Below are 22,524 nucleotides of genomic sequence, written 5' to 3'. Positions count from 1 at the left end.
ACTTCCTTGCCTGCCCTGCCACCTTCTAGTGATCTCTCTTGCAGTCCCATCCTTTTCATTACAACGTGAGATACAGAGTGAAGAGAACTGAGGAGAGGATGCATTAACCATCCAGGATGAAGTCAGGTGCATCACTTACAGTACTAATTCTTGGGAAATTAGAAGAGCTATCTGCTGAATTCACCAGACTATGATTAAAGCCACACTGACCCTGAAAGGAGAGATCTTCAAAATTCCCAAAGCTGACCAAAGTCATAATTAACCAGCTTGTGACAAAACGGACAACAAAACAAACGGATAAAACAATATGGAGTCGTTCAGTAAACACATGAATTCTGGTATAAGTAACTCTGCTCATCCAAGAGCCTAGCTTTTCTAATCTCTTACCTCTTTGGGAATACAGACTTTCATCATTTTTCAGATGGCTTATAGTCCTGCCAATCTCTCATGACAGTGAACAGCACTCCAGCTGTGCTTATTAAGCAAAACTGTAAATACTAAGTGCAGTTCCTCATTCTGCTAGATAAGAGAACATCTCACTCCCAGACAGGTCTATGAAGACACTATCCAAAAATCTGGTTGCATATGACAAATACTGCAATAGAAATTTTTTCTTTGAAAACACTGAATAAATTTAGCAGTGGGAAAAAAAAAAGACCGCTTTTAATGAATTAATGTGGAGGGTTTTTTTAAAGCCCCATACATTCCACATGTTTTCACCTTTGCGTTGCTTGTCTCAAGTATATCTGACTCAGAAGGATGCACTATATATATGAGAAGTAGAACTGCATCCATTGATATTTTATGCTTTCTAACATCAATCTTTGCCTGTACACACCGCACAAAAAATATTTAGAGACACTTGAATCAATTTTGAAATAAAAAATTAAAACAAACTATACATGAGACTTCTGTATTTAAGTGCCTCATAAACCTACTGCAACTAAGATGCCATTCTAAAGCTCCTAAATAATTTAAGATGCTAAAGGAAAAACACAGCGATGGATAACTATTTCCAAGCTCTGAACAAAAGCATTGCCCATTAGGTGTTCATACCTGAACACTCAAGTAAAATTAAAGTTACTTTTAAAGGTACAAGACTTTTCCCAGAAACCCCGATGGCATAAATAGCAACTTTTATTGACAACATCGTAAGACGCTAGCAAATACACTTCCCTCTTAACTTCACCCCAGTGGTCAGCAGCAGGAAAAATGGTCTTCAGCTATCTGATGAGGTAGCTTAAACGAATTCTCAAGTCACAAAACTGTTCACTGAAGTGTGTTCATAACCCAAACAGGGTAGGCAAAAAGCTACTTTGGTTTAGGGTCTGGGAAAATGGAGAGCCACCCCACAGAAGCATTCCACACACAGTTGGGGAATGAGGCAGAAGGGCCACATTTTTGTTCCAACTGAGCTCTCATTCCAAAACAGTTCAAGTGCTGCCTTCCCCCATTGCAGACTTCAGATTTGATTTATCACAGACACTCCCAAAATATTTTTTCAACTTAATTCTATAGACAAGCATTCATGACTATTGTGGAGCTTGGAGAGCAGCACTATCAAGTTATACTGCCTTCATCCCTTTTCATTACAGTTTTTTTAGCTGTTGATTCATACACAGTTTAAAGAGCCCTTTTCCACCCATGTGTCAACACCAATAATTTTTAATAATTTCTTGCATTTTTTCCACATTCTCTGTCAATGTAAGACACTGATAAGAGTCCTACAAACTAAAAACCAGTGCAAGACCAGGAGAACAGACTCCCATACCAATGCTGAAATAGGGCAGCATTCTGTGTGAGGTACTGAGTATTCTGTTTGACAGTATTTTGGGTGAGGCATTGTTTTTCCCATATATCACATGGGGCTATAATCTCATGATTTAGAGCCAAAGTTATACAAAGCTATTTCTAATTTCAATTCTCATCTAATAAAAGGTGAGCTGTTTTGTTTGATTTCTACATGACTTGATACTTTATAGTTGTCCTGGTTTTAAAATAATTCTCTTCATAGATTTGGTTTAAAAGGGAGTACAACAGCAAGCATAAAGAAAAAATGTGTTGTTAGTAAATGCTAAATGCAATCTTCAAATATTAGATTTTGGAATGCAAAGCTGAATGATACTGCAGAAGCAAATCAGACAAAGAACTGTGCAGTTACTTCACAACAAGGGCAGAAAATACATTAAAATTGCTTTTACAGTTCCAGAGAAGTGGTGAATCATGGATGTCTGAAAGTACTGGAAATATGCCTTGGCCCAAATTAGAGTAGAAGCCTAGGAAAATTGCTGATGGATTCTGATGCACCAACTCCATGCTTTAACACAGTAAGAGCAAACTGGTGATGAACCTTCTGTGAATGCACCTCCTGCCAGCAAGGCAAGGCAGGAGAACAAGACAGGCAGAGTGAGGGAAAGTACAATTCAAAGAAATTCAACATCCTTTTTATATCAACTTGAACACACCTTTTATATTCAAGTCTTCTGAACCTAACCAAAACCCACACATTAAACAGAACTCAACCACGTTCTACAATTGACTTACTAACAGGTTTGTTTCAACAACATAATTATTCACTTCAGCTTGTAACTGCTGGTAACTAATCAAATCCCTTCATCTACTAAGCTGGTATTAGTCAGGAGGCTGCACAGAAAATTAAGCAGCTTTTGTGAAGAGACAGACATGTACAAGAAAGCAACTTGCTCATTTTCTTTGCTAATGGCCTCAGCCTTCCAGAAACAATCTGGGTTCTAAGTGAAGTCTGTCAAAACTGTGACAATCTGCAACAGAAACTTGCAAATACTTTGTGCATCTTCAATCTGCATGCTGAAACCAGGAACAGATACTGCTTATGCTGAGAATCAGTCAAATGTGACCTTGCAAACTGTTGTGACCACTGAAAAAGCAATCATTAATTTTTAAGAACAGCATACTGATCATATTTGAGAAATAGTTGTTAAATTTCTATTACTTTTTTAATCTCTTGATTTTTAATTGAGGGTGCTTGCATTGTTCTCCATTACAAATACGCAGAAATGTTTAAAATATTTGATCTCTTAATAATTCTCTAATGGGATCATCCAGAACAAAGAACATGAAGAAGTTGCCAACTCAGTAAATTATGTAATCTGAATCCAAGGCCCTATGAAACAGCAAGGAAAAACTGAAGCACAGTAAAATTGTAGAATAAAATCCTAAACTAAGGAGTTTAACCAAGGTAACAGAAACCAGTCCAGGCATCCAGTAAAGCATGTGATCCTGAATGTCAATTCCTTTCCCCTTTCTGCTTCCATAGCTCTGTGTGGATACTACTGCTTGCTATTAACCTGGGACTTCTTTTGGCATATCTGTATCCTTCTCTCACACTCAAGATATTTTGTCATTGGGAAGCCATTACATAACAGTAACTACTTCTAATTAACCAAGGCTTGAGTCAGAATAGACCAACACTTTCTATCAATATCTCTGTGCTCTCCACCTTATCTGTCTTTGGAAGTAAAGGGGAGAGAAATGGTCTTCCCACTTACTGCAACATTAACATCTAACATAGCAATGCTATAGTTAAAACAATATTTTTATAACGAAACTTCAGAAAGATTGAAGGTCTTTTGCTTCATACTGACTAGCAGAGAAATACAAGAGACTAAAGAAGAGCAATTAGATACTCAAAAAGCTTCATAATTTGAGAATAAGCATCTCTCACAATGAGCTTCCAACAAATTGCATCAAGGACACCATCTTCCCTAGGGAACAGTTCTTGAAAGAAGATGCATTCAATAGCCCTGATCACCAGCAGTTGCTATAAACACAAAATGCTCTACACTAGCTGCAGATTATCCTCTGGCAGAAGTCAACTTCTGTAAGAACATTTTGCACACTGTAAACTGTCCTCAATTTCAGCTGAGAAATACATCTGATCCTATACCAATATGCAATATTTTTTTCCCATCTTTATCAGAAATGTGGTGTACTCTATAGCCTGGAACTGGAATAGCTGTATTTCTAATCACAACATCAAGGAGCTAAATAAATAAAACTAAATCAACTGTAGTAGATACTACCTCTACATCCATTTTTCTTTTGTAAAAATGCAGTCCTGAAATCTCAGTCGTACTTACTTTATCCTATTTTCATTTTTTCTTTAAAAATTTCTAAATATAAAGATACACAGAAAGTTTGAAGCTTAAAACTGCTCAATCTCTGACCAGTATCAAATTATTTTGATAATTTGTGCCGAATTTAAACAATGTGGAAAACATACACATGTTAATTTTGTGTCGACATTCAACTTAACAAGCAGAAAAAAATAGTACTCTTTAGAAGCTGTGAACATCAACTCCTATACAGAGAGAAGACTGGAAGGGCTTTGAAAGCAAACTCCTATGGCATGTGTCAGCATGATAACACAAAATTATAAATATGGCAATTTATGCTACTCTTAATGCAATACTAACAGCTACACAGGGATTAAAATACATTCCTGTCAACTTCTAATTGCAATTAGATCTCTTTGGGTTTGTCTTTAAGTTCAACCTGCAATTATCTTTTCTAATCTATGCTTTCTCAGCATATTACCAAGGAAGATATGAAGCCAAAACTCCTTTAGCAAAGCCAAAGATTCCTTGGGTCCTAAATAGAGAAGACACATTGTCAGTAAGCTCTTACTAGTAGAAAACCTCTCAGTAGGCACAGATGTGCTCCATGCACATGGAAACATGCCATGGAGAAAGAGAATGGGCGTACCAGAGAACAAGCAACAGATGAGCCCACACAGCAAAAGTCACTGAAGCTCCCAGATAGCCAGAGCTGACCCAATGCTCTCACCACCCTTAGAATGTCTGTTTTATCTCCAAGATGACAAACCCATTCCAACTCAGTTTTGGTCGGATGTTCAGATGTACTGGGCCACAATTAAAGATCCAGCATTCTGCCAGAACATCTAGCCAGTGTGAAGCATTTCAGAACCAGAATAGTGGAGGAACAAGAGACGGAAGAGCAGATAACCAGACTGAACAGGAGGTTCAGATGATGACTTAACTAATTTGATCAACAGTAAATCCATCAGCATGGGAACCTCAGGACACTGCTGGGATCTCTCTCACACTAGTAAGCGTTCAAAAAAATTCAAGTTCAAATGGTCAAGAAGTCCTGAGTACCAAAACAGCCCACACCAGGAATGTTTAAAGCTGCACTGATTAAAGGTGTATTACCACAGCACGCCTTTTCATCAGCAAAGGCTTCTTTCACAGAGGTACAGGAACTTAGTTCCAGTTGTAGACATCACAACTTAATTAAATTAACAGAACCTTCTTACTCCACATGCTTCTTATTTACTACATTTAATACTGAAACAACACAAAGTAGGAGAAACAACACTTTGAGAACACACTTAGCAACCTGGCACATGAATCTTGTATCAACAATACACCTGGAGCAATAAGAAAGGTTGATATATGTACAGGTCCCTTCCCCCAAACACACCCTGCTCCTCCCTCCCATTTTCTGCCCACACAGTAACAAAACCATACCTGGATCTTTTCGCCCTGGTTTTTCAAAGCGTCTGTCCCCCCTAGAAAGGCAGAATAGAAGTTTCAAATAAGGGTTTGGAACTACTCCAAAAACTCATTTTAGGCATAGGTTTTGCAGGTTTTCTTTACTTGGTGGGAACTTTTTTAAAATTGGAGCTTGATGGACAGTACCTTTAGAGGTCCAAGTGACAACTGAAATTTTCAGAAGCATCAATACACACACGGCCCTTGGGAACTGGGTATGTTTTCAAATGTGCCCTTAAGTACTGAACAATGTCAAGACTAAAACTGAAGCAAATCCTTAGCACCAGCACTTCCACTGCAACTGTTGTAATTTATGTTCTCTTAAAGTAGTTAGCTCCTTCTTCCCAAGAACTCTGCAGAAAAATTCTTTACAAGAAATGTTCCTTTACTTTCTCCAGAGCCTCAAGAAACATTACTGCGTTTGATTCCATCTTAGAAATTCAGACACTTTGCTCACAGATATTAACTAATTACCTTTCCTAAAGTGTTTTTATGAAGTCAAAAGGCACAAATGGAAGCTGAACAGATGTGTGTAAAAAACTTTAAGGGCTAGAGTTCTGTTACCTTTCCTCCCAACTCTGTGATCTGTGCATTTCCCTGCCCCCTCCTCGCCCAAATCCACCCTCCACTTCATCAAAACTTCTTTGGTAGAAACCGCTTTCTCCTCGGCCTCTGCCTGAAAAGACAAAAAACACAAGTGTTTGTATAAATAATAATAGAAGTTGAAAGAATCAGGTAGGTTTCCCTTTCCTGGTGTCCCTGAGAACTAATCTTGCAGTCTTAAGCCCCAGTGAAATTATCTGGGACAAAAGGAAAAAGGAACGACTGAAGAAAGAGTCTTATGCAAAAATTCTTATCAAGAAGTGCAAGACCAGACAGAACAAGCAAACAATTCTGAAATAAATATGATGCAGAAAAACACAGATACTTACCCAAGAGAAATTACCAAGTAAAGTATGCATTGTTCACACAACATCCACATTGCACATGTGTGCTTCACACACAAAAGTCAGATTACTTTTAACAGCAAACTCCAGTATAATGGCACTGCACTGTGGATGTACTCCTAATTATTGCTGTCAAAGGTCATATAGGAGAAGGAAGCATCACCACTATTAAGCTCTAGTGACTGCCAGCAAAAATCTCCCCCAGAATCAGTGGGAAGAAAGAAGGATCACAGGATGGCTATAGGCAGGTCAGAATGAAGAACACTAGCTATAGATTAAAAATGATCCTACTGACCTTTTCAGTAAATGATTCTCTATAGGCAGATTTGAAGTACCAAGCTTCAAGCCAAAAAGTTGCAGACACATCCTCAAGCAAATCATGGCAAAGCACATCTTCAGGGCTTGAGAAGGCATAGGGTGTTCAGGTAAAAGACAACAAGCCCCACAGAACAAAAAAAACAACACCCACATATATCCCCAGCCCTTCAAAACAACTTCCAGCACTGGTTAGATTAATGGCTGGGGTGAAGTTTCCAGATCCACAAAAGATAAACACTGCTTTGCACAGTGCTCCAGCAGAAGAAATGGCAGCTTTCTAATCAGCTAATTTACCATTTCAAGATCTCATGGGAAGAAGATGAACAAGTGGAACCTTTATCAGCTAGTTGTCAGGATAATGCCTTGCCTACATACATGTGCAGTCTGTACAGTCAACTTCTAGAACCTAAAAAGCACCTGGTAACAGGAATTCTGGGCTGGGTGAGTATTTCAAACATCAATCTTTTCATCTTTCTCTCCTCCTGGCTTCAAAGAAAAAAACACCTCAAAGCACGAAATGTAAACCTGGCCAGGGATCTGCAGGAGTAAGACAGAATGACCAAATGAAACAGGACACAAACACCTTAAGAATGGACGGCAGTTCTTATAGTCTTCTGAAGAAAGTAGTAATAAAAAGCCTATACATATAAAATCTAAAGACACCTGGAAGCATCAAGGAATCATACCATGTTTCAGTATCTTATGATCAGAAAAATTTGAAATAAACGAGACAGTTGCAACAGTTTCTCTACTATACCAAATCTCTTAGAAAGGGTAGCAGAAGAAAAGGGCAGAAAGTTGCTTTTCAGGCAGAGAAAAAGAAAAGTGATCCACAGATAATCCAGTCAGGGTCTTTAAATACACAACTGCCTTTGTATCAGGCAGAACAGGTTGCAGGGTGTATAAGGAACAATTTTAACATCCTCTTTAGAGAAACCTATTCTGGTTTATCACCAGCAAAGCTGATCAGTGGCAGATCTCCCAGTATCACAGAGATGCAGCCTTCCTTACCACAGAGTTTTGAGGATGCTTAAGTTCAGATGAAAACTGGATAAACGCAAAAAAGATTAACAAAATTCCTTAACAGAGACCACATCTGGTTCAGGAAATATGCTGAGCTGCAAACAGCTGGCAGCTAAGCCTCTTCGCCTTTGTGTTTTTCTTACTACTTACTCAGTTGCAAAGATGCCTTCTTTTGGCTGTTGCTATACAATGGACACTATGGAGTTTAGCACACCTATCCCATAATCAGTGTAGCTGTTTTTACACAAATTCAGGGGCAGGCAGAGGAGCTGACTGAGCACTTAAGGTAAGAGAGGAGAAATGAGCATCAAACCTATGAGAGTTATTAGAAACACCTTCGCTATGGCAAGTCTGATACTACAAGGTTGACCATAGTCACAAGTGTAAAACAAGCTGCAAAGGCAAGAAACAGGAAGAGGTGATACAACATCAAAAATAGCATGGTATTTATCCAGTTGAAGCATTATGAGTCCCCTAAAATCCTGGAAAAGGACTCCAAGTTTTTATTCTTCGCAAATAAAAGCCAGAAAAGTTTCAGCAGCTCATGCAATAGCAATCTTTGCCTAATTTATTCACTACAGGAAAGCTCTCTTCCTTCCTCTCACAAGAGATAATAAAACAAAAGTAGTTCATAGAGTCAAAACAGAACAAAGGCACTGACTCATCTCCTGTCTCTGAGGTAGCAGAGGTGGGAAGTTGCATACATTTTCCCAACAAAAACAAAGCAGGCTTGTACAGTGAGCAGCAGCATGCAGTGCTCCCCTTGCAGGGTGAGCAAGGGTGAGTGCACGCTGCCTGCTGGGAGTAGACACATACTACCGCAGCCAGAGTGCTGGTGAAATGTCCCATATCACCAGCAAATAAAGCAAGTGCCCCAAACAAAAGCAAGAATCAGTTGTTTTACCAGCAGCATGGCTTATGGCCATTTAAAAGTGTGTGAAATCACAGCCTGAAAAACCTCCCCCAACTCACCACTCCTGTATTGTGGCTCATCAGTATTTCAGTTGTGCTCAGTCACCAAAATGGTCTATATTAAAAGATAACCCTACAAAATGTCTAAACATTTGATCTTAGGCATTCAGGTTAAGGCTGTCTGTGGGGTCAGCTGCCGTGACACTCCATAACACTGGACAGGACTACTGAAGACACCTCTGCCCTGGCTGTGCTGCCACCCCATCCATGTGTGGAAACAACATGGGCCCATCCATCAGTGCCAAGCAGAAGTGCATGTGCAGCCCCAGCAGACACCAAGCAGACCACAGTGTGGGAAGCATCAAACAGATCCTATCAAGCTAGAGAAGACAAGCAGCCAGTCAAGGGAAATTGTGGTGCGCAAAGTCAGGCAAACTGTGGTGTGCAAAGTCAGTCATCCAGCAACTACTGTGTGGGTGGGGGGGTCTGACCTGAAAGTGCACACTAAGGCACAGCTAATGCTGGTCACAGAATGCACAAGAAATGTCTGCAGAGAGGATAAAACACGTGTAAGCACACCATTTGACATTCTGCTTCTGCACTCCTTGGCTTATTTTAAATAGAATGCCACTTGTGAAAAAAAAATACCTGGCACACAAGCAGCAGACTAAGTGCATATGTTGCACAAAGTACTGAATGCAAACTCAATAAATGCCAGTAAACCCTTCCATTTAATAATGGAGTGGAATAAATGTGTAATTCAATAATTTCTCAAAAACCTCAGGATGAGGACATCAACCCACTGGACAGTGCAATCAGAACAGCTAAGTCTCTAACCTGAAAAATAGACAAGTTTAAATTTAAGTAAAAATATAAGACACAAGCAAGAGAAGAAGCAGCACGAAGTGTCATTCTGATTTTCATTACAAAAAAAACAAACAAAACCCCACAGAATGCAAGAAGTAAATTAATGAAATTACAGTATAACTGGAGTTCAGGATCTACAATCACAACTATAATACTGTTTGGGAAAAATGGAATAACTATAGTTCAATTACTCCTATTTAGATATGCGAACATTACACTTTCACGCCACTGACACACTTTCCAACAGCAGCAAAAACAGCTTACAAAGGGTAAAGATGGTGGGTGAGGAAAGAGCTCTAATAGGAAGCAAAGGACCCTTCTTAACAGTCTTAACCAAAAGGGAGAACAGCTACAAAACAAGGTGTCTGTAAGCTTACAGCCCATTCCAGGGACTATTTAAATCTCTCCTCATCTAAGGCTCTTATTCATGAATGTTGACATTCCAGTCCTGCCAGCACAAAGCACAGGGCTTAATGGCACACCACAGGGAGCTCCCAGGAAAACAAGTCAATTAGAAAAGAGTCACGTGCAAGTACTTGGTTTCTTCAGAGACTACAACTTCTTTTAAAAAAAAACACAGAACTAGAAAAAACAGATCAAAAATCAAAGCAACATCCACATAGTAACCACATTCTCATCATCACATGAGCATTGTCAGTAAAATTTGGGGTGACTACCCAGAAAATATTTATTGAGTGTTATCCTTCAGTTTTAAATACTGGTAAGTGAATCCCATTTAGAGTTCTACCCGTAAGACTCCTTTACCAGCATTTCTTTCCCTTGCTAATCCACCACAGATTGCCTCTCATGCTCTCAAATGCTGGAACACAATTCTGTGATTTGTGCCTCAGTCAGGGAACCTCATTAACAAATCTAATCACACATGCAAATTCCTCTATAAAGTTACTGTGGTGCAAGTCCCTTCAAGACAGAAATCTCATTTTGGTAAAGCTGAAGCCCACACTGACTCAGCAGCAGCTTTGCTGCATACAATTGTCTAAAGTTCATGAAAAACACCAGAAAACCTTTTGAACCCAGGCAATTTTGGAGTGCGATAAAAATGTTTTCCAACTGTTAAGTGAGGCAGCTCATTTAGTGAACAAACTCCCAAGAAATTTCAAGTCCTTTTCACTGTAACTTGAAAAAACAAAACTGCATTTAAAGCCTGCTCCTTAGAAGCAACATTTTTGTAAATGTCAACGGTCCTATATTGAATTTTCATAACTATAGGAAAGAAGTCGTTGGCTAAAACAGCATCATGTGTGTAATTATGAAAATGGTACCGTTTTGTCCTGGCAGAAACCTTAATTTCTTTGCTGAGACATAGAAACTTTGGGAAGACTCATCATGCCTAGAACCCAGCACTAATTGCTCATAGGAGGAAGGGAAGAATGGAAGAAACAAGCAGTAACCAGCATCAATGAAAGAAGGAAAGCTCAGAGAGCTGGAGAAATTTACTGCAGAAATGCGTCCTTTACAGCTTAGAGCAGCCTAACAAGTACACCATATAACAAATCCAACACATTAAAAGATCAAATTAGGATAAAACAAAAAAGGAAGTGAAAAGGATTCATTTTGCAACAAAGTTCTTGCTAGTATTTCTTAAGAAATCTTAAAAATGAACTGTGGGAAACCAGGAATACATGCAGCAGCTTTCAAACAGTCTTAATACTGTGTACATTTTAAGTTCTGCCCACTAAAAGGTAAGGAATCCAACTATTTCCAAACAGTCATGAATACAAGTAGATTCAATAACAGAATTACTGAATTAGAAGCCATATTCTGCCACATTTAGCCTTACAAGTTCATTAAAATTAGTGGGGCAATTAAAAAACAGCTCACTGCATAAGGATGACATTGTTAGTAGTGCAGCAAGAAAACAAAGAGAAATTTGACAAAAGAAAGCAAAATAAGGGGTTTGTCAAATTAGAAATGGTCCAAGTATCTTGATATTGAAACTAGAGAGCACACTAGTAGGTGTATGATCTCAAATCACCAAATTTTAAGCAGAAATAATTTAATTTGCAGAATTAAGTCTTGATGCATCTAAAAAAACTAGCTAATACATGTATTCCAAGCCAAAGTGAAACATAAGTGGTAGAAACACATACATTAAAATAAAACAAAAAAACAATAACTCCCAAATGAGTACACACATCTATATATATGCACACTTTTTAATGAAACCCTGAATATTTGTGCAAATACAATGGCAAACAAAGGGGAAGCAACAGGAAAATCTAGTGATAGTCTCATAAAGCTTTAAATTTGTGTCTTAGCTGGGAAGCAACCGCAACAATTTACAAATATCTGAGAGATGTAAACTGAAAAGAAAACAAGATTAAGGAATGAGAACAGAAAAAAGAAAATGCGTTAAGTCATAGCAAAATTCTGGTCAAGCATGTAATTATATATGAAGTACTTTCTGAAGACTTTATTGAAAATATCACCCATTAAGGACATGTAGAATTAAATTCAAAAAGGCTCTAAGAGAAACCTCACCTAAGCACCTGTAAAGACAGAGGTTACAAGATTATTTACTCAGTATTTCCAGGTTACTAGCTTCCCATTATTCTAAATGCAACACATCATACTTATATATAAAGCCCCCCAAATAAGAGTTCACAAAAATACACACTTTGAAAGGGAATTGCTAAGATCAATTCTGGGTTTAACAATTTGATTTGACTTTAGCAATACGGCTTCAGGACATTTTCTCCATTCATTTGCAAACGTTTGAGGTGATCCTGCATGAGACATCAAGTACAACGATGCACTAAAACTGGAAAGACTCAAACATCTCCCAAATTCAATTACATATTTCCATTAACTGTTTATGCTCAGGATGTTAACAAATGAAGATGGCTTTTCAGAACACTGAACACAACCTACTACAACCTTGACATTTTAAACACATTCATAGATTTTTTCTACCCTCTCCCTGCAAATTTTTATGCTTTTAATAAAGTTATTTCTAACAATCTTGAACCAAAGAATTTCATATTCCACCCCAAAACTATCTTTTCCCTTTTGCTTTCCCACCCACCAACCTGGCAAAGGCTTATAACAGAGATACCGGTTGCACGCTAAGATGTGCAGAATCATCACTAAACACAATATTAATTCTCAAGCACCATCTTGTTGGAAATGTTTCAGAGCTTTAAGCGAAAAGAAACTGGGCATGAGAAGACATGGCTCTAGCCAAGCTCCACTTAATATCTCTTTGACCTGGATCACCTGGATCCACTGCAGAAGATCCCACCGGCAGCTCACCTCGACCTCTAGAGGAACTTCGACCTCGAGGAGCCCCTACCACCGTTCCTCCTCCACGTCCCGTCAACCGCAGGACAGCAGCACTGTTTACAGACATCGAGAAATTTCTCTGCCAAGAAGAAAGAGCCATGGTCAGATTTGACTGGAAAAACCTTCACAAAAAGCCACAAACAAATACACAAAAACCCCAACAAAACAAAAAGAAAAAACAGAAACATTTACTATTATCTTAAATTTGGCTTTGTTTTCATTACAAATTCTCTACAATTAACACTGGAAAAGGAAAAGGATTCCATGCACACATGAGCAGCTGAAGCAGTCTATAAAGGGATCTTGGACAATATTATCATTTCCAAGTTACTTAGCTGAGATTTCTATGCTCTGAGGTAAGCATTTGAACACCTTCTCCTTTATCAGGTGATGCCAGCATAGAAGCCATCAGAGTTGAAGCAGTGTTAAACACACATTCTGCCACAAAAAGAGACTGGCATCTACCTATACCTGACACCAGTAATTAATACCAATTCTAAACTTACTTCTTAAGCAAAGAAGGAACATGTAAAGACCAAAAGAACTTGAATAAAATTATATTTACCTACTATATGATAAAATGATATATACCTACTTTATTTACCTTCTCCGTTGCAGAAATAAATCTTTTTATTCTCTAAATATCACAAGAGGAACATATTTTTAGGAAAAACTAAGTGTACTTAAGGCTTCTGAAATTTAAATGATACTCATTTTCATAAGAAAATAAACACCAGTAAAAATCATCTTTAGCTTAATACAAAACAATTGCTAAAGAAAAAGCTATTTCAATAAAGAAAGGATAAATATAACCAACTCTGACACTATTCTCTGAGCACAAATACTTGGAAAACTGGACCAAAGAGCTCTGAAGCATGTTCAGAAATATTAACAAGTAAACCTGAATTGACACACGCTTTCTGAGTGTAAGTTTTGAATAATAAGATTGCAAAGGACTCCAAACAGCTGGTGTATCAGGCTTCTTGAAAGGAACTTAAAGCCAAGGTGCTTACATCAACTCATCTGAATTACTATTACTTTGAAAGTCTTCAGAGAACAATCAGACAAGTGATTATATACTATTTAAAATCTAAATCACCAAGATCAAAGCCAACGGGAGTTTTAATACATCACAGAAGCATTTCAGAAACTGCTTGATATATGCTCCCTATAAAAGTAGATCTTCCTTCAAGAGAGAACTGGTAACCAATTAGACTTGAGGGGAAAAAAAATGCAGTCATGCATGGCAAAAAAGCAATGTCAGCCTCCAGTAAATCTGTTTTCTGAGCTAGCTCTTAAAGTTTAAAGCAACTATTTCAACTGCAAGTCAAAAGGAACCACCTCTCCATCTGCCTCTGAGCTAACGCTGGTGACCTTTTCGGGTGTTGATACTTCTGCTTTTTTGTGAAGCACTAAAATACCTCACTACAAAAACATATTTAAGCTGTTTATCAGAATCATTGTCTTGCATAGGAGATTCCTCTTTTTTTTTTTTTTTTTTTTTTTTTTATGGCTTATTCTTCCTGTAAGAACAAAATAATAATCTGATTTTCTTTTCCAATTCATTTTTAATTTGACTTGTCTGCCTGAACTCTGAGCAACTTCTCCCTCCCCTCTGTAGAGTCAGCTGCAGTGAAGGCATAGTGGTAACAACCCACATGATAAGATCAATAATAAGCAATAATAAAGCAAATAATAAAGCAAAGTCAAAAAAGTAAAAATTGCCCTACTATTGATCAGTGTATTCCTTCAATGACCAATGCTGACAATGCACACCAAAGAACAAAGCCACTGCCAAATAGCTTTGAAGATGTCTCATGAAGCAGATGTCAGGAAAACAACCAAAGAGGACATGAAAGCATCTCCACTATATTCAGCAAGAGTTTGAACCTCCCTTACTATGCAAGCAGGTAAGATTAAGACAATCAAATTCTCCCCTAATGCAAATAGGAAAAAGGAGAGCAGTGGGAAAAGCAAAGGAACACTTGCTGCACATTGCCAGTGCTCTGTGATGGAAAGCCCTGTTAAAGGCATTTGCAGAAACCCTTTTTACTTCAACACAGATTACCCTGCAAACATATTTATCTTAGATAAATCTATGATTAGAAATATATTGTATTTCATTACATTAGGTGAATCAGTGGAACTGTAGGTTAGCTCAACAGCTTTATCTTCAGAAAAGCAACATTTTACATAAAAAGAACCAGCAATTCTATCCAAAGCATGTCCATGTCCTGCTAGAGGGAACACTGTAGCCTTAAGTATCTAATTAAATACTACAAGACTGTGCAAATTTAAATTTAAATTAATGGATCTGATATGATCTGTCATCCATCCCTAGATAATACATCTTTAAATCAGGTTGAGACAAGCTCCTTCCATAGTACACATACAACTGCAGTGCCATCAGGTGCATAACACAGCAGGAATTGTTCTGAATCTAAGGCCAGACTAATCCTGACAGACTCAGCTGCAACTGACACTACGCCAAAGTACCACTGTTCTGATCAGCCTCTCCTCTAAGGACTCCCAAAGCCTTGCTCCTCACATTCTGAGACAACAATTCTATCCCAAATGCTCATTGAGGGGGTAAAAAGGTCTTTTAAACTCTCTTTTAGCTATCTTAATTTCAAGAACTTTCCTGTGCCACAGCAAGCAGCAAATTGATTAGTATTCATCTCAAGATCACTTCTGAACATGGTTCTTAACAATAAACAATGTTATGTCATGGGGAACAAACACCAGAAGTTCTAACTTCTAACCCTTGGTACCTCAAATCAGTCATGAAAATGGGGAAAGAAAAGGGACACGAAAAACCAGATTGTTCACATCCTCTGGGTCCCCAGAAAGCATTAAAGGACAAGTTTTCTTAAAAGGGGAATATGGACCTCTTCTTTCAGATTATGATTTTTGTGGAGATTTTAGAGACTTGTTAAGCTGCTTAAAGGCTCCTGTATGATTACAGGTGAAAAGGAGCAGGAAAAAGCAGTGAGACGGTATACACAGCTCCTCAGGAGTTTTCAAGACTGGTGAAATACTGGGCACTGCTGCAGAGGACCACATCTATCCTTGAAGCTCAGCAGCACTTACCATCTCATCTGTATCTCACCTCATCATCATCATCAAACTCTCAATACCACAGCCTTCAACTCCTGTTATTCCTCACAGAGAGTATCTTGACAATCACCAAAAGTCAGCATCCCCTTAAATTCTAAAAGGCCTGTAGTTCTTCCTGAAGGACTACACTACGCCTCAGCAAAAGAGTACGTCCAAAGACGTTTACACAAAGGTTCAACATTTAGGTGTGCCACTGTATGTCTGGCTGACTATTTCTGGGGCTTGCTCCTGAATCTTTTCTCTTCCTATTCAAGAATGGGAGCTAAAATAAGACTTTGCACAAAAGCATAGTCTCAATTTCAGTTGCCTTTTAAGACTATGACAAAGTGCTCACAGCGTATCCACGTGAACTCAAATATAACTGCTGATTGAAAACTAATCCATTAGTATCTTGTGTGAAAAGACAGCATTCTACAGAGACACAAGAAATGCGGACCAATTCTGAAGAGAAAGGAAGTCTGGAAGAGATGAAGAGGATATGCCAAAACACACCCAGGCATAAAATTAAATTAAAAGTTCAAAAACACAACAGCCTGGGGCAGGCAAAGGAAGGAGGATGCTCTGATATCTTAAGAAACAAATAGTAACACTACCCACCCTTGCAAAAATCAAATTATTCAAGCCAATAAAAATACTCAGCTTCCTATTACAAAAGAAACAAAAAAACCCAAACCACAGTATTATGAAGTAAGAAAAATGCTAGGAAACACGACAAATCAGAGAGCAACTGCAAAATCAAACTATCTCCACTAATGGGCCATCAATGTCTCTCATGACCATAGGATTACATCATCCCACTGTGAGACCCCCCCTCCCAGGGGGAGGAAGCCAACCTTCCTACCTTTATATCACCTGAGGCTTAGACCACCAGGAGAGCACTACCACTGGATTCCCAGAGGACCAGATCTTTCTACAGGATCACCTCTCCAACAAAACCACATTCATCACTTCAACAGGAGTGCAGCCATCATTTTATCGGACTGCTACCACCACCCTGACCAACAGGGTGTTAGGTGGTATTCTCACTCTGTCAGTTTAAGCCAAGGTTTCTGTATATTACCTTTATTTTATTTTTCCTATTAAATTGTAGTTCTGACTTGGAATCTCCCACTAGATTGCTTTCAGACTAGTACACTCTGAGACCTACTAATCTCCAATTTTATTGTTTTTCTTAATGGAAGCATACTCTTTATTATGTCTTTACACTAATATCAATCTAAAGTTTTTAAAAAAATATATACACATACCTGTTCTTCTTCTGTAAAAGGTACAAGTGCCAGTGGTGGCAGGGGCTCCTCTTGTAAAATAGGCAAAAATTCCTTATCCAGAAGGTCTGAAGGTATCTATATGAAAGAAAAAGAGCATTCTACTACATCCAAGTATTTCCACTTCAGGGATGATTCTACACACACACAGATTCAAAAGAATTTTTATTCTGCCAACTCTGTCTCCATCTACCCAGAACTTCCAGTAACTCTTGTTGGGGGTGGGTATAACTGCTGCAAATTTACAACCCTCAGAAAAAAATATAAACAAGGCAAGGCATCCAAAGCATCACCCACCCACAAGGCCACAGATATCAGAACTCAAACTTACAACCACTGCAACTGAAATTTGAATCAAGTGGCATTTCACCTGGTAAATGAAACACTATTTATTTGAACTTCAACACATTTTTATAGCCAAATTTTTAATTAACAAAACTACCACCTACAGCACAGAGGCATTTGATTTAAAGTAAGCAACTCCAATTTAAAACCAACCAGGAGAGTAAAAAAAAAAAAAAAAAAACAAAACCAAACCAACTAAAAAAAACATATGGAAAAATACAAGTAGTGAGACTATGTATAGATTAACTAGAGAACACTAATGTTTTAAATCAAAATAAATTTTAACACTAATTTTGAATCAGAACCTCCATCGATAGAGGTGACCATGAGAATGTGGACAAGAACATCCAATTATGTACAGCCAAGTGAGCTCCAATTATGCCAATGGACAACTGCTTGAAAAATATTCAGTTCTTAACACTAAATACATTTTTTTTTCATTTAGATATATGCTAGCAGAAGTCTGCCTGGTTTCAGTCAGTCTCTCTTAGAGATGCAACAGCTTAAGAACATTGCTGACACCTACTAGCTGACTAGAATGACTGTCAAGAGTCCTCTCAGTCCTCATAACTAGAATCACTCAACACCCTGCAAAAATGTGGATATCAAAAGAAAGATATACTCTAATCATAACGGCCTTCTGGTGAACGCATAGGAAAAAAATATACTTTTGGGCCATTCAAAACAATCAGAAAATGTCCTGTAACACAGGATATTTGGGGGTTGTCCTGAATCAGCCGCAAGAGCAGAGGTCTCAGCATCATCTGACATAACAAACACAAACTGCAAAAAACAATGACTTCTGACTGGCTGACCTATTCAAGCATAGCATCAAGGTTTAAATCGCAGTTTCCTGTAGAACAGGACAATCCTGCATGTTCAAGCATGGCTTTAAGCTATACCACACTAAACAGTCTTAGAAACATCTTTGACATTCAATGCCCTTAAATCCATGTTTAAGCAACACAGGGCTCACAGCATTGTACAATGTCAGCACAGCCAGGACAGGAACATGAAGCTGTGCGTACATCTCCATTTCAAACTCAAGGCACAATCTTGACATTATTTCTTGCAGTCCCTCCCTCCCTCCCTGAGGTTAAGCTCTCAGGGGAATTCAGACTTCCAACTCTGCTGCAACAATAAACCAACCACTGTCACCATCTAAAGAAAAACCCTATGTTTACAACTGCAAAATATACTAATAATTTGCCTGAAAGATCTCTGAAATTTTATATAATCTTTTACATCACTGAGAACCTTTGTTTGAAGGAAGTTCTTGATTTTCTATACTGCTCTTATGCTTTACATGCCACAGTTTCTGTCCTGATTCCCAGAGAAATGAGCTACCTGAGGACTGCTCCCATTGGGCTAGTTACCTGCTAAAGTGAGCTGACAAAATGGGATAAATAGAGACGTCTTGTTTTTTTCAGATAATCTGCTCATATGATTTATTGCTTGACTTTGTAGCTGAATCAAATAACATTATGCACTACATTAAATAAAATCCTACTGAAGCAAGCAAATCTGCACAGCTGCAAGGAGAGTTTAACCCTCAGTCATCTGTGGAAGTAGAACTGAATATGGCAATCAGGTTTTTTTGTTCTCTGGGGTACAGAAAGTTACCCCTAAAATGGAAAAAAAACCCAAAAAACAAGTAACACACAAACAAACAAAAACCCAAAAACATACTGGATCTAGTAAAAGTTCAATCAAACAAGTGCACACATGAAAACCCCCACAATCAGCCCTCTTCAATCTGGGATTGCAAGGGATACGCGATTTCTTTGTCCATAATCACAAAATACAAACAACTGTGTTTAATCACAAGACTATCGTTAGGAATATACACATCAGGCCACCTTCCTCTTCCTGCTCACCTTATTATCCTTTAGAAAAAGTGCCAACATTTCTTCTCTCCCATAGCGATAGTCTGCTAGTTTGTACTTCGGCAAAGCCGGAGACAGAGGAGGGGATGTCACACTCCCGCCACTAGACAAAGCTCGCAGCCTAAAAGAAAGCAGAAAAGCAGTGAAAACTGAATTGAGATTCTCTTCGCCTGTGCTACCATTCTTCTGCACATTTACAGATTTCACACAAAAAAATAAATACAATACTGAAAGAAAAGACATCAATACTCTAAATCTCAGTGCTTCAACAGGAAGAGTGGAAGAACCTCCATTGTTTCACCCACAGCCAGGAGAGCAAGAAAAAAAATTCCCATGAGCACATCAAGGAATTCAACTTTCCCCAGGAAAACTCTTATGTTGGCTATACAGCAAGTCAGCTATACCCACCTAAAGCCTTACCTAAGCTGTTTACACAGGCTGCACACGTATCAGTACAACATCTTAATGACAACAGCTTCCTTTTGCCAAGGAAAATTCCTACCATGCTAGGAGAGTGCATCAAATATCAAATGTTTCATGAAGTTTAACAGTACAGCATACTAAATTTTATAACAAAGTTTCTTCTTCTGTCTCTGGAATCCTCCCTTACCACAAATTCCTTTTCCACAAGTTAAAATTAATGGCTTTTGTTTCAGAGTGCATATACCATCTAATTTAGGCTATCAATAAAAGAAAAAAATAAAATTTAAAAAAATGTATGTACAAAATATAGTGACACTACTCCAGAGACACTGGAAACAGCTATCTAATAAATCTAATTTATGCTAACAGATAAACATGCTATTACATTTGTTCCCATCCCACACAAGTAAGTTACTCGAGTTCTTGCAGGTAGCATCTTACTCTTATACATTATTCCCACTCTGCAGGTGAATTAGTCTCATTCTACACAGCCACTTCCTCAGCTACCCAAATATTTCGTATTTTTAAGTTTGAGGAATGTTTTACAAAAGGATATGTGTGTCAAGAAACAAAACCCTGCCAATTTTCTCACATTCTCTATGATGGGCAACATAGACAAGTAAAACAGTAAAAGCTTTTCTCAGCAAACAAAAAATCCTTCAAAGGGAAGTAGGTCTAAACTAAAACAGTGGTTCAGAGGCTACCTTTCACCTAATTATCGAAGCATGCTTTGATTTGTTTTATTGCTCTTTAAATACGAAAGAAAAAAATCATTTTCAAGTCAAAAGTTGATCTTATTTTTTTAGTTTGGTGCCACCCCGTGGTAGTTCCTCTATGTACCACTTCCAAACAAATTGTGCCTGGGAAAGAATTATTTAAAGGATTTGATGGCTCAGTGCAATGTTCAACACCAATCAGATCAAATGTGATCCAGAGTTTCACTGTTAAGTGATACAGCAGCTTATGTGACAGACATGACTATACCACAACCCCAAAGAAAAACTATCTATCTACCTTATGCTCCATTATTCCTGTAAAAATATACTAATTCACTGAAATATAATATATGCTTCCATATATAATCTAATCTGGTTTTTAATCTAACTGGAGATTCACTACAACACTCCCCTCACTATGACACAGCAATGAAGTTACTGTTGAAGTAAGTGCTTTTTTTTTAAGAATTGCCTTCACCCTTCCCTTTTTTTAATATAACTTTGGCTTCCATCCATCAAAAATCTAATAATGTCTGTCTCTTACACTGAAGAGCACTCCAGCACAAGATATCTGCCTGGTGGTTATATTTATAGATATTGATAAATTCATTCTTTAACCTTCTTTCATTCTAACAAAACAGACTGAGCTCTCATTGTTTCACAGGCTGTAAATCATGTCTTACTTCTTCACTAAATCTTCTCCAATTTCTGTACATTGTGTATAGAAATGTGTCAGCAAAAGCAAATGTGTTATTCAAGTAACAGTTCTAATCACATGCTATGCAGCAACTGTATTTCCTGTAACTACTCATATTCCCATTCACACACTTGGAGATCAATCACTCTTCAGAAACCACACCACTCAGAAATTTTGTTTGTAACTGAAGTCACCAATACTTTAACAAGAAATTGAAACAAATACTGAATAATCACACCTGTGCAATTGCTCTTTAGCAAAAGCCAGGACAATGCATGTCAGATAAGCTGTAAAACTAACAGCTGACGAAATTATATGACAGCATGGATTCCCATGAACACAATAGGCCTCTTTTCCTGACACTTGTCAATACAAACGTGCAGGACACTGACACAAAACTCACACTTTTACCATATTCCATACAGGGATTGGTTTTATTAAAACTGGGAAAAGAAAAAGCTTGTTTAGCTATAGATTTAAGCACAGTGAGGAGAGTTTAAGAACTTCCTTATTAATATGCATCACACAGAAAGACTGAATAAGCACATCTTCAATTATTCTGTGCATACCTCTGAGATCATAAACATTACTCCTCCCTCAAATGCTTGGAAGCAAGGTAAATATTATGCATTAACATAACAAAAAATCCAACTCAATTCATACACAATGCCAATTCACAAAATGAAGATTAATTTTTTAACATTGCTTTACATCATAGGCCATGGACTGAGGTAAAGCAGGACAAAACAACAAAGATATATCCCATTCAGTACCATAATCAATTCTGCTCCAAACAAAGGGGAAAAAAAAAATACTTTTAGACAAGTTCTGGAGTCTAACAAAACAGACAAAACTTACCATTCAGGCCCAAAGTTAAGTGTCTGAGTTTCTGCTGCCATTTTTTCCTGTTCTATTCCTCTTTTTTAAAAAGTGTGAACCTGAAAAATAAATATTTATTATCAAAACAGCTGGATTGATACAGCCCTTCACAGATTAACTGAAAACACAAAAGCACACCTGGTCATGCAAAGAAGTGAAAAAATTGACTATATTGAAATTTATTTTTTTTAAGGAATCCATTTCAGCTTTCCAATACAGACTGATTTATTAGTATAGGAACAACTGCATCAAGATTTCTTCCCTAAATCCCTCT

The 22,524-nt window shown here is 37.9% G+C and overlaps 1 protein-coding gene across 2 annotated transcripts in view; it reads right to left on the bottom strand.

Annotated features, from left to right (window-relative positions):
* GIGYF2 (GRB10 interacting GYF protein 2) overlaps positions 1-22,309 on the bottom strand; it is a 62,222-nt gene extending 39,913 nt beyond the window's left edge. The window contains exons 1-6 of one of the 2 annotated variants that reach the window (XM_058844304.1): positions 22,230-22,309; positions 19,527-19,656; positions 17,287-17,382; positions 12,893-13,001; positions 6,117-6,228; positions 5,529-5,569 (exon numbers count right to left, since the gene is read on the bottom strand). In XM_058844304.1, coding sequence (XP_058700287.1) covers positions 5,529-5,569; positions 6,117-6,228; positions 12,893-13,001; positions 17,287-17,382; positions 19,527-19,656; positions 22,230-22,270 — 529 coding nt within the window. In that variant the 5' untranslated portion in view covers positions 22,271-22,309. Of the gene's footprint in view, positions 1-5,528; positions 5,570-6,116; positions 6,229-12,847; positions 13,002-17,286; positions 17,383-19,526; positions 19,657-22,229 lie in introns of both variants that reach the window. The other variant, XM_058844303.1, reaches the window with a different exon arrangement.
* Positions 22,310-22,524: the final 215 nt, after the last annotated feature.

The sequence above is a fragment of the Poecile atricapillus genome, chromosome 8, assembly GCF_030490865.1.
Source record: "Poecile atricapillus isolate bPoeAtr1 chromosome 8, bPoeAtr1.hap1, whole genome shotgun sequence".
Classification (NCBI taxonomy): Eukaryota; Metazoa; Chordata; class Aves; order Passeriformes; family Paridae; genus Poecile; species Poecile atricapillus.
The sequence above is the reverse complement of the archived record's forward strand: the minus strand, read 5'-3'. Positions and strand labels throughout refer to the sequence as shown.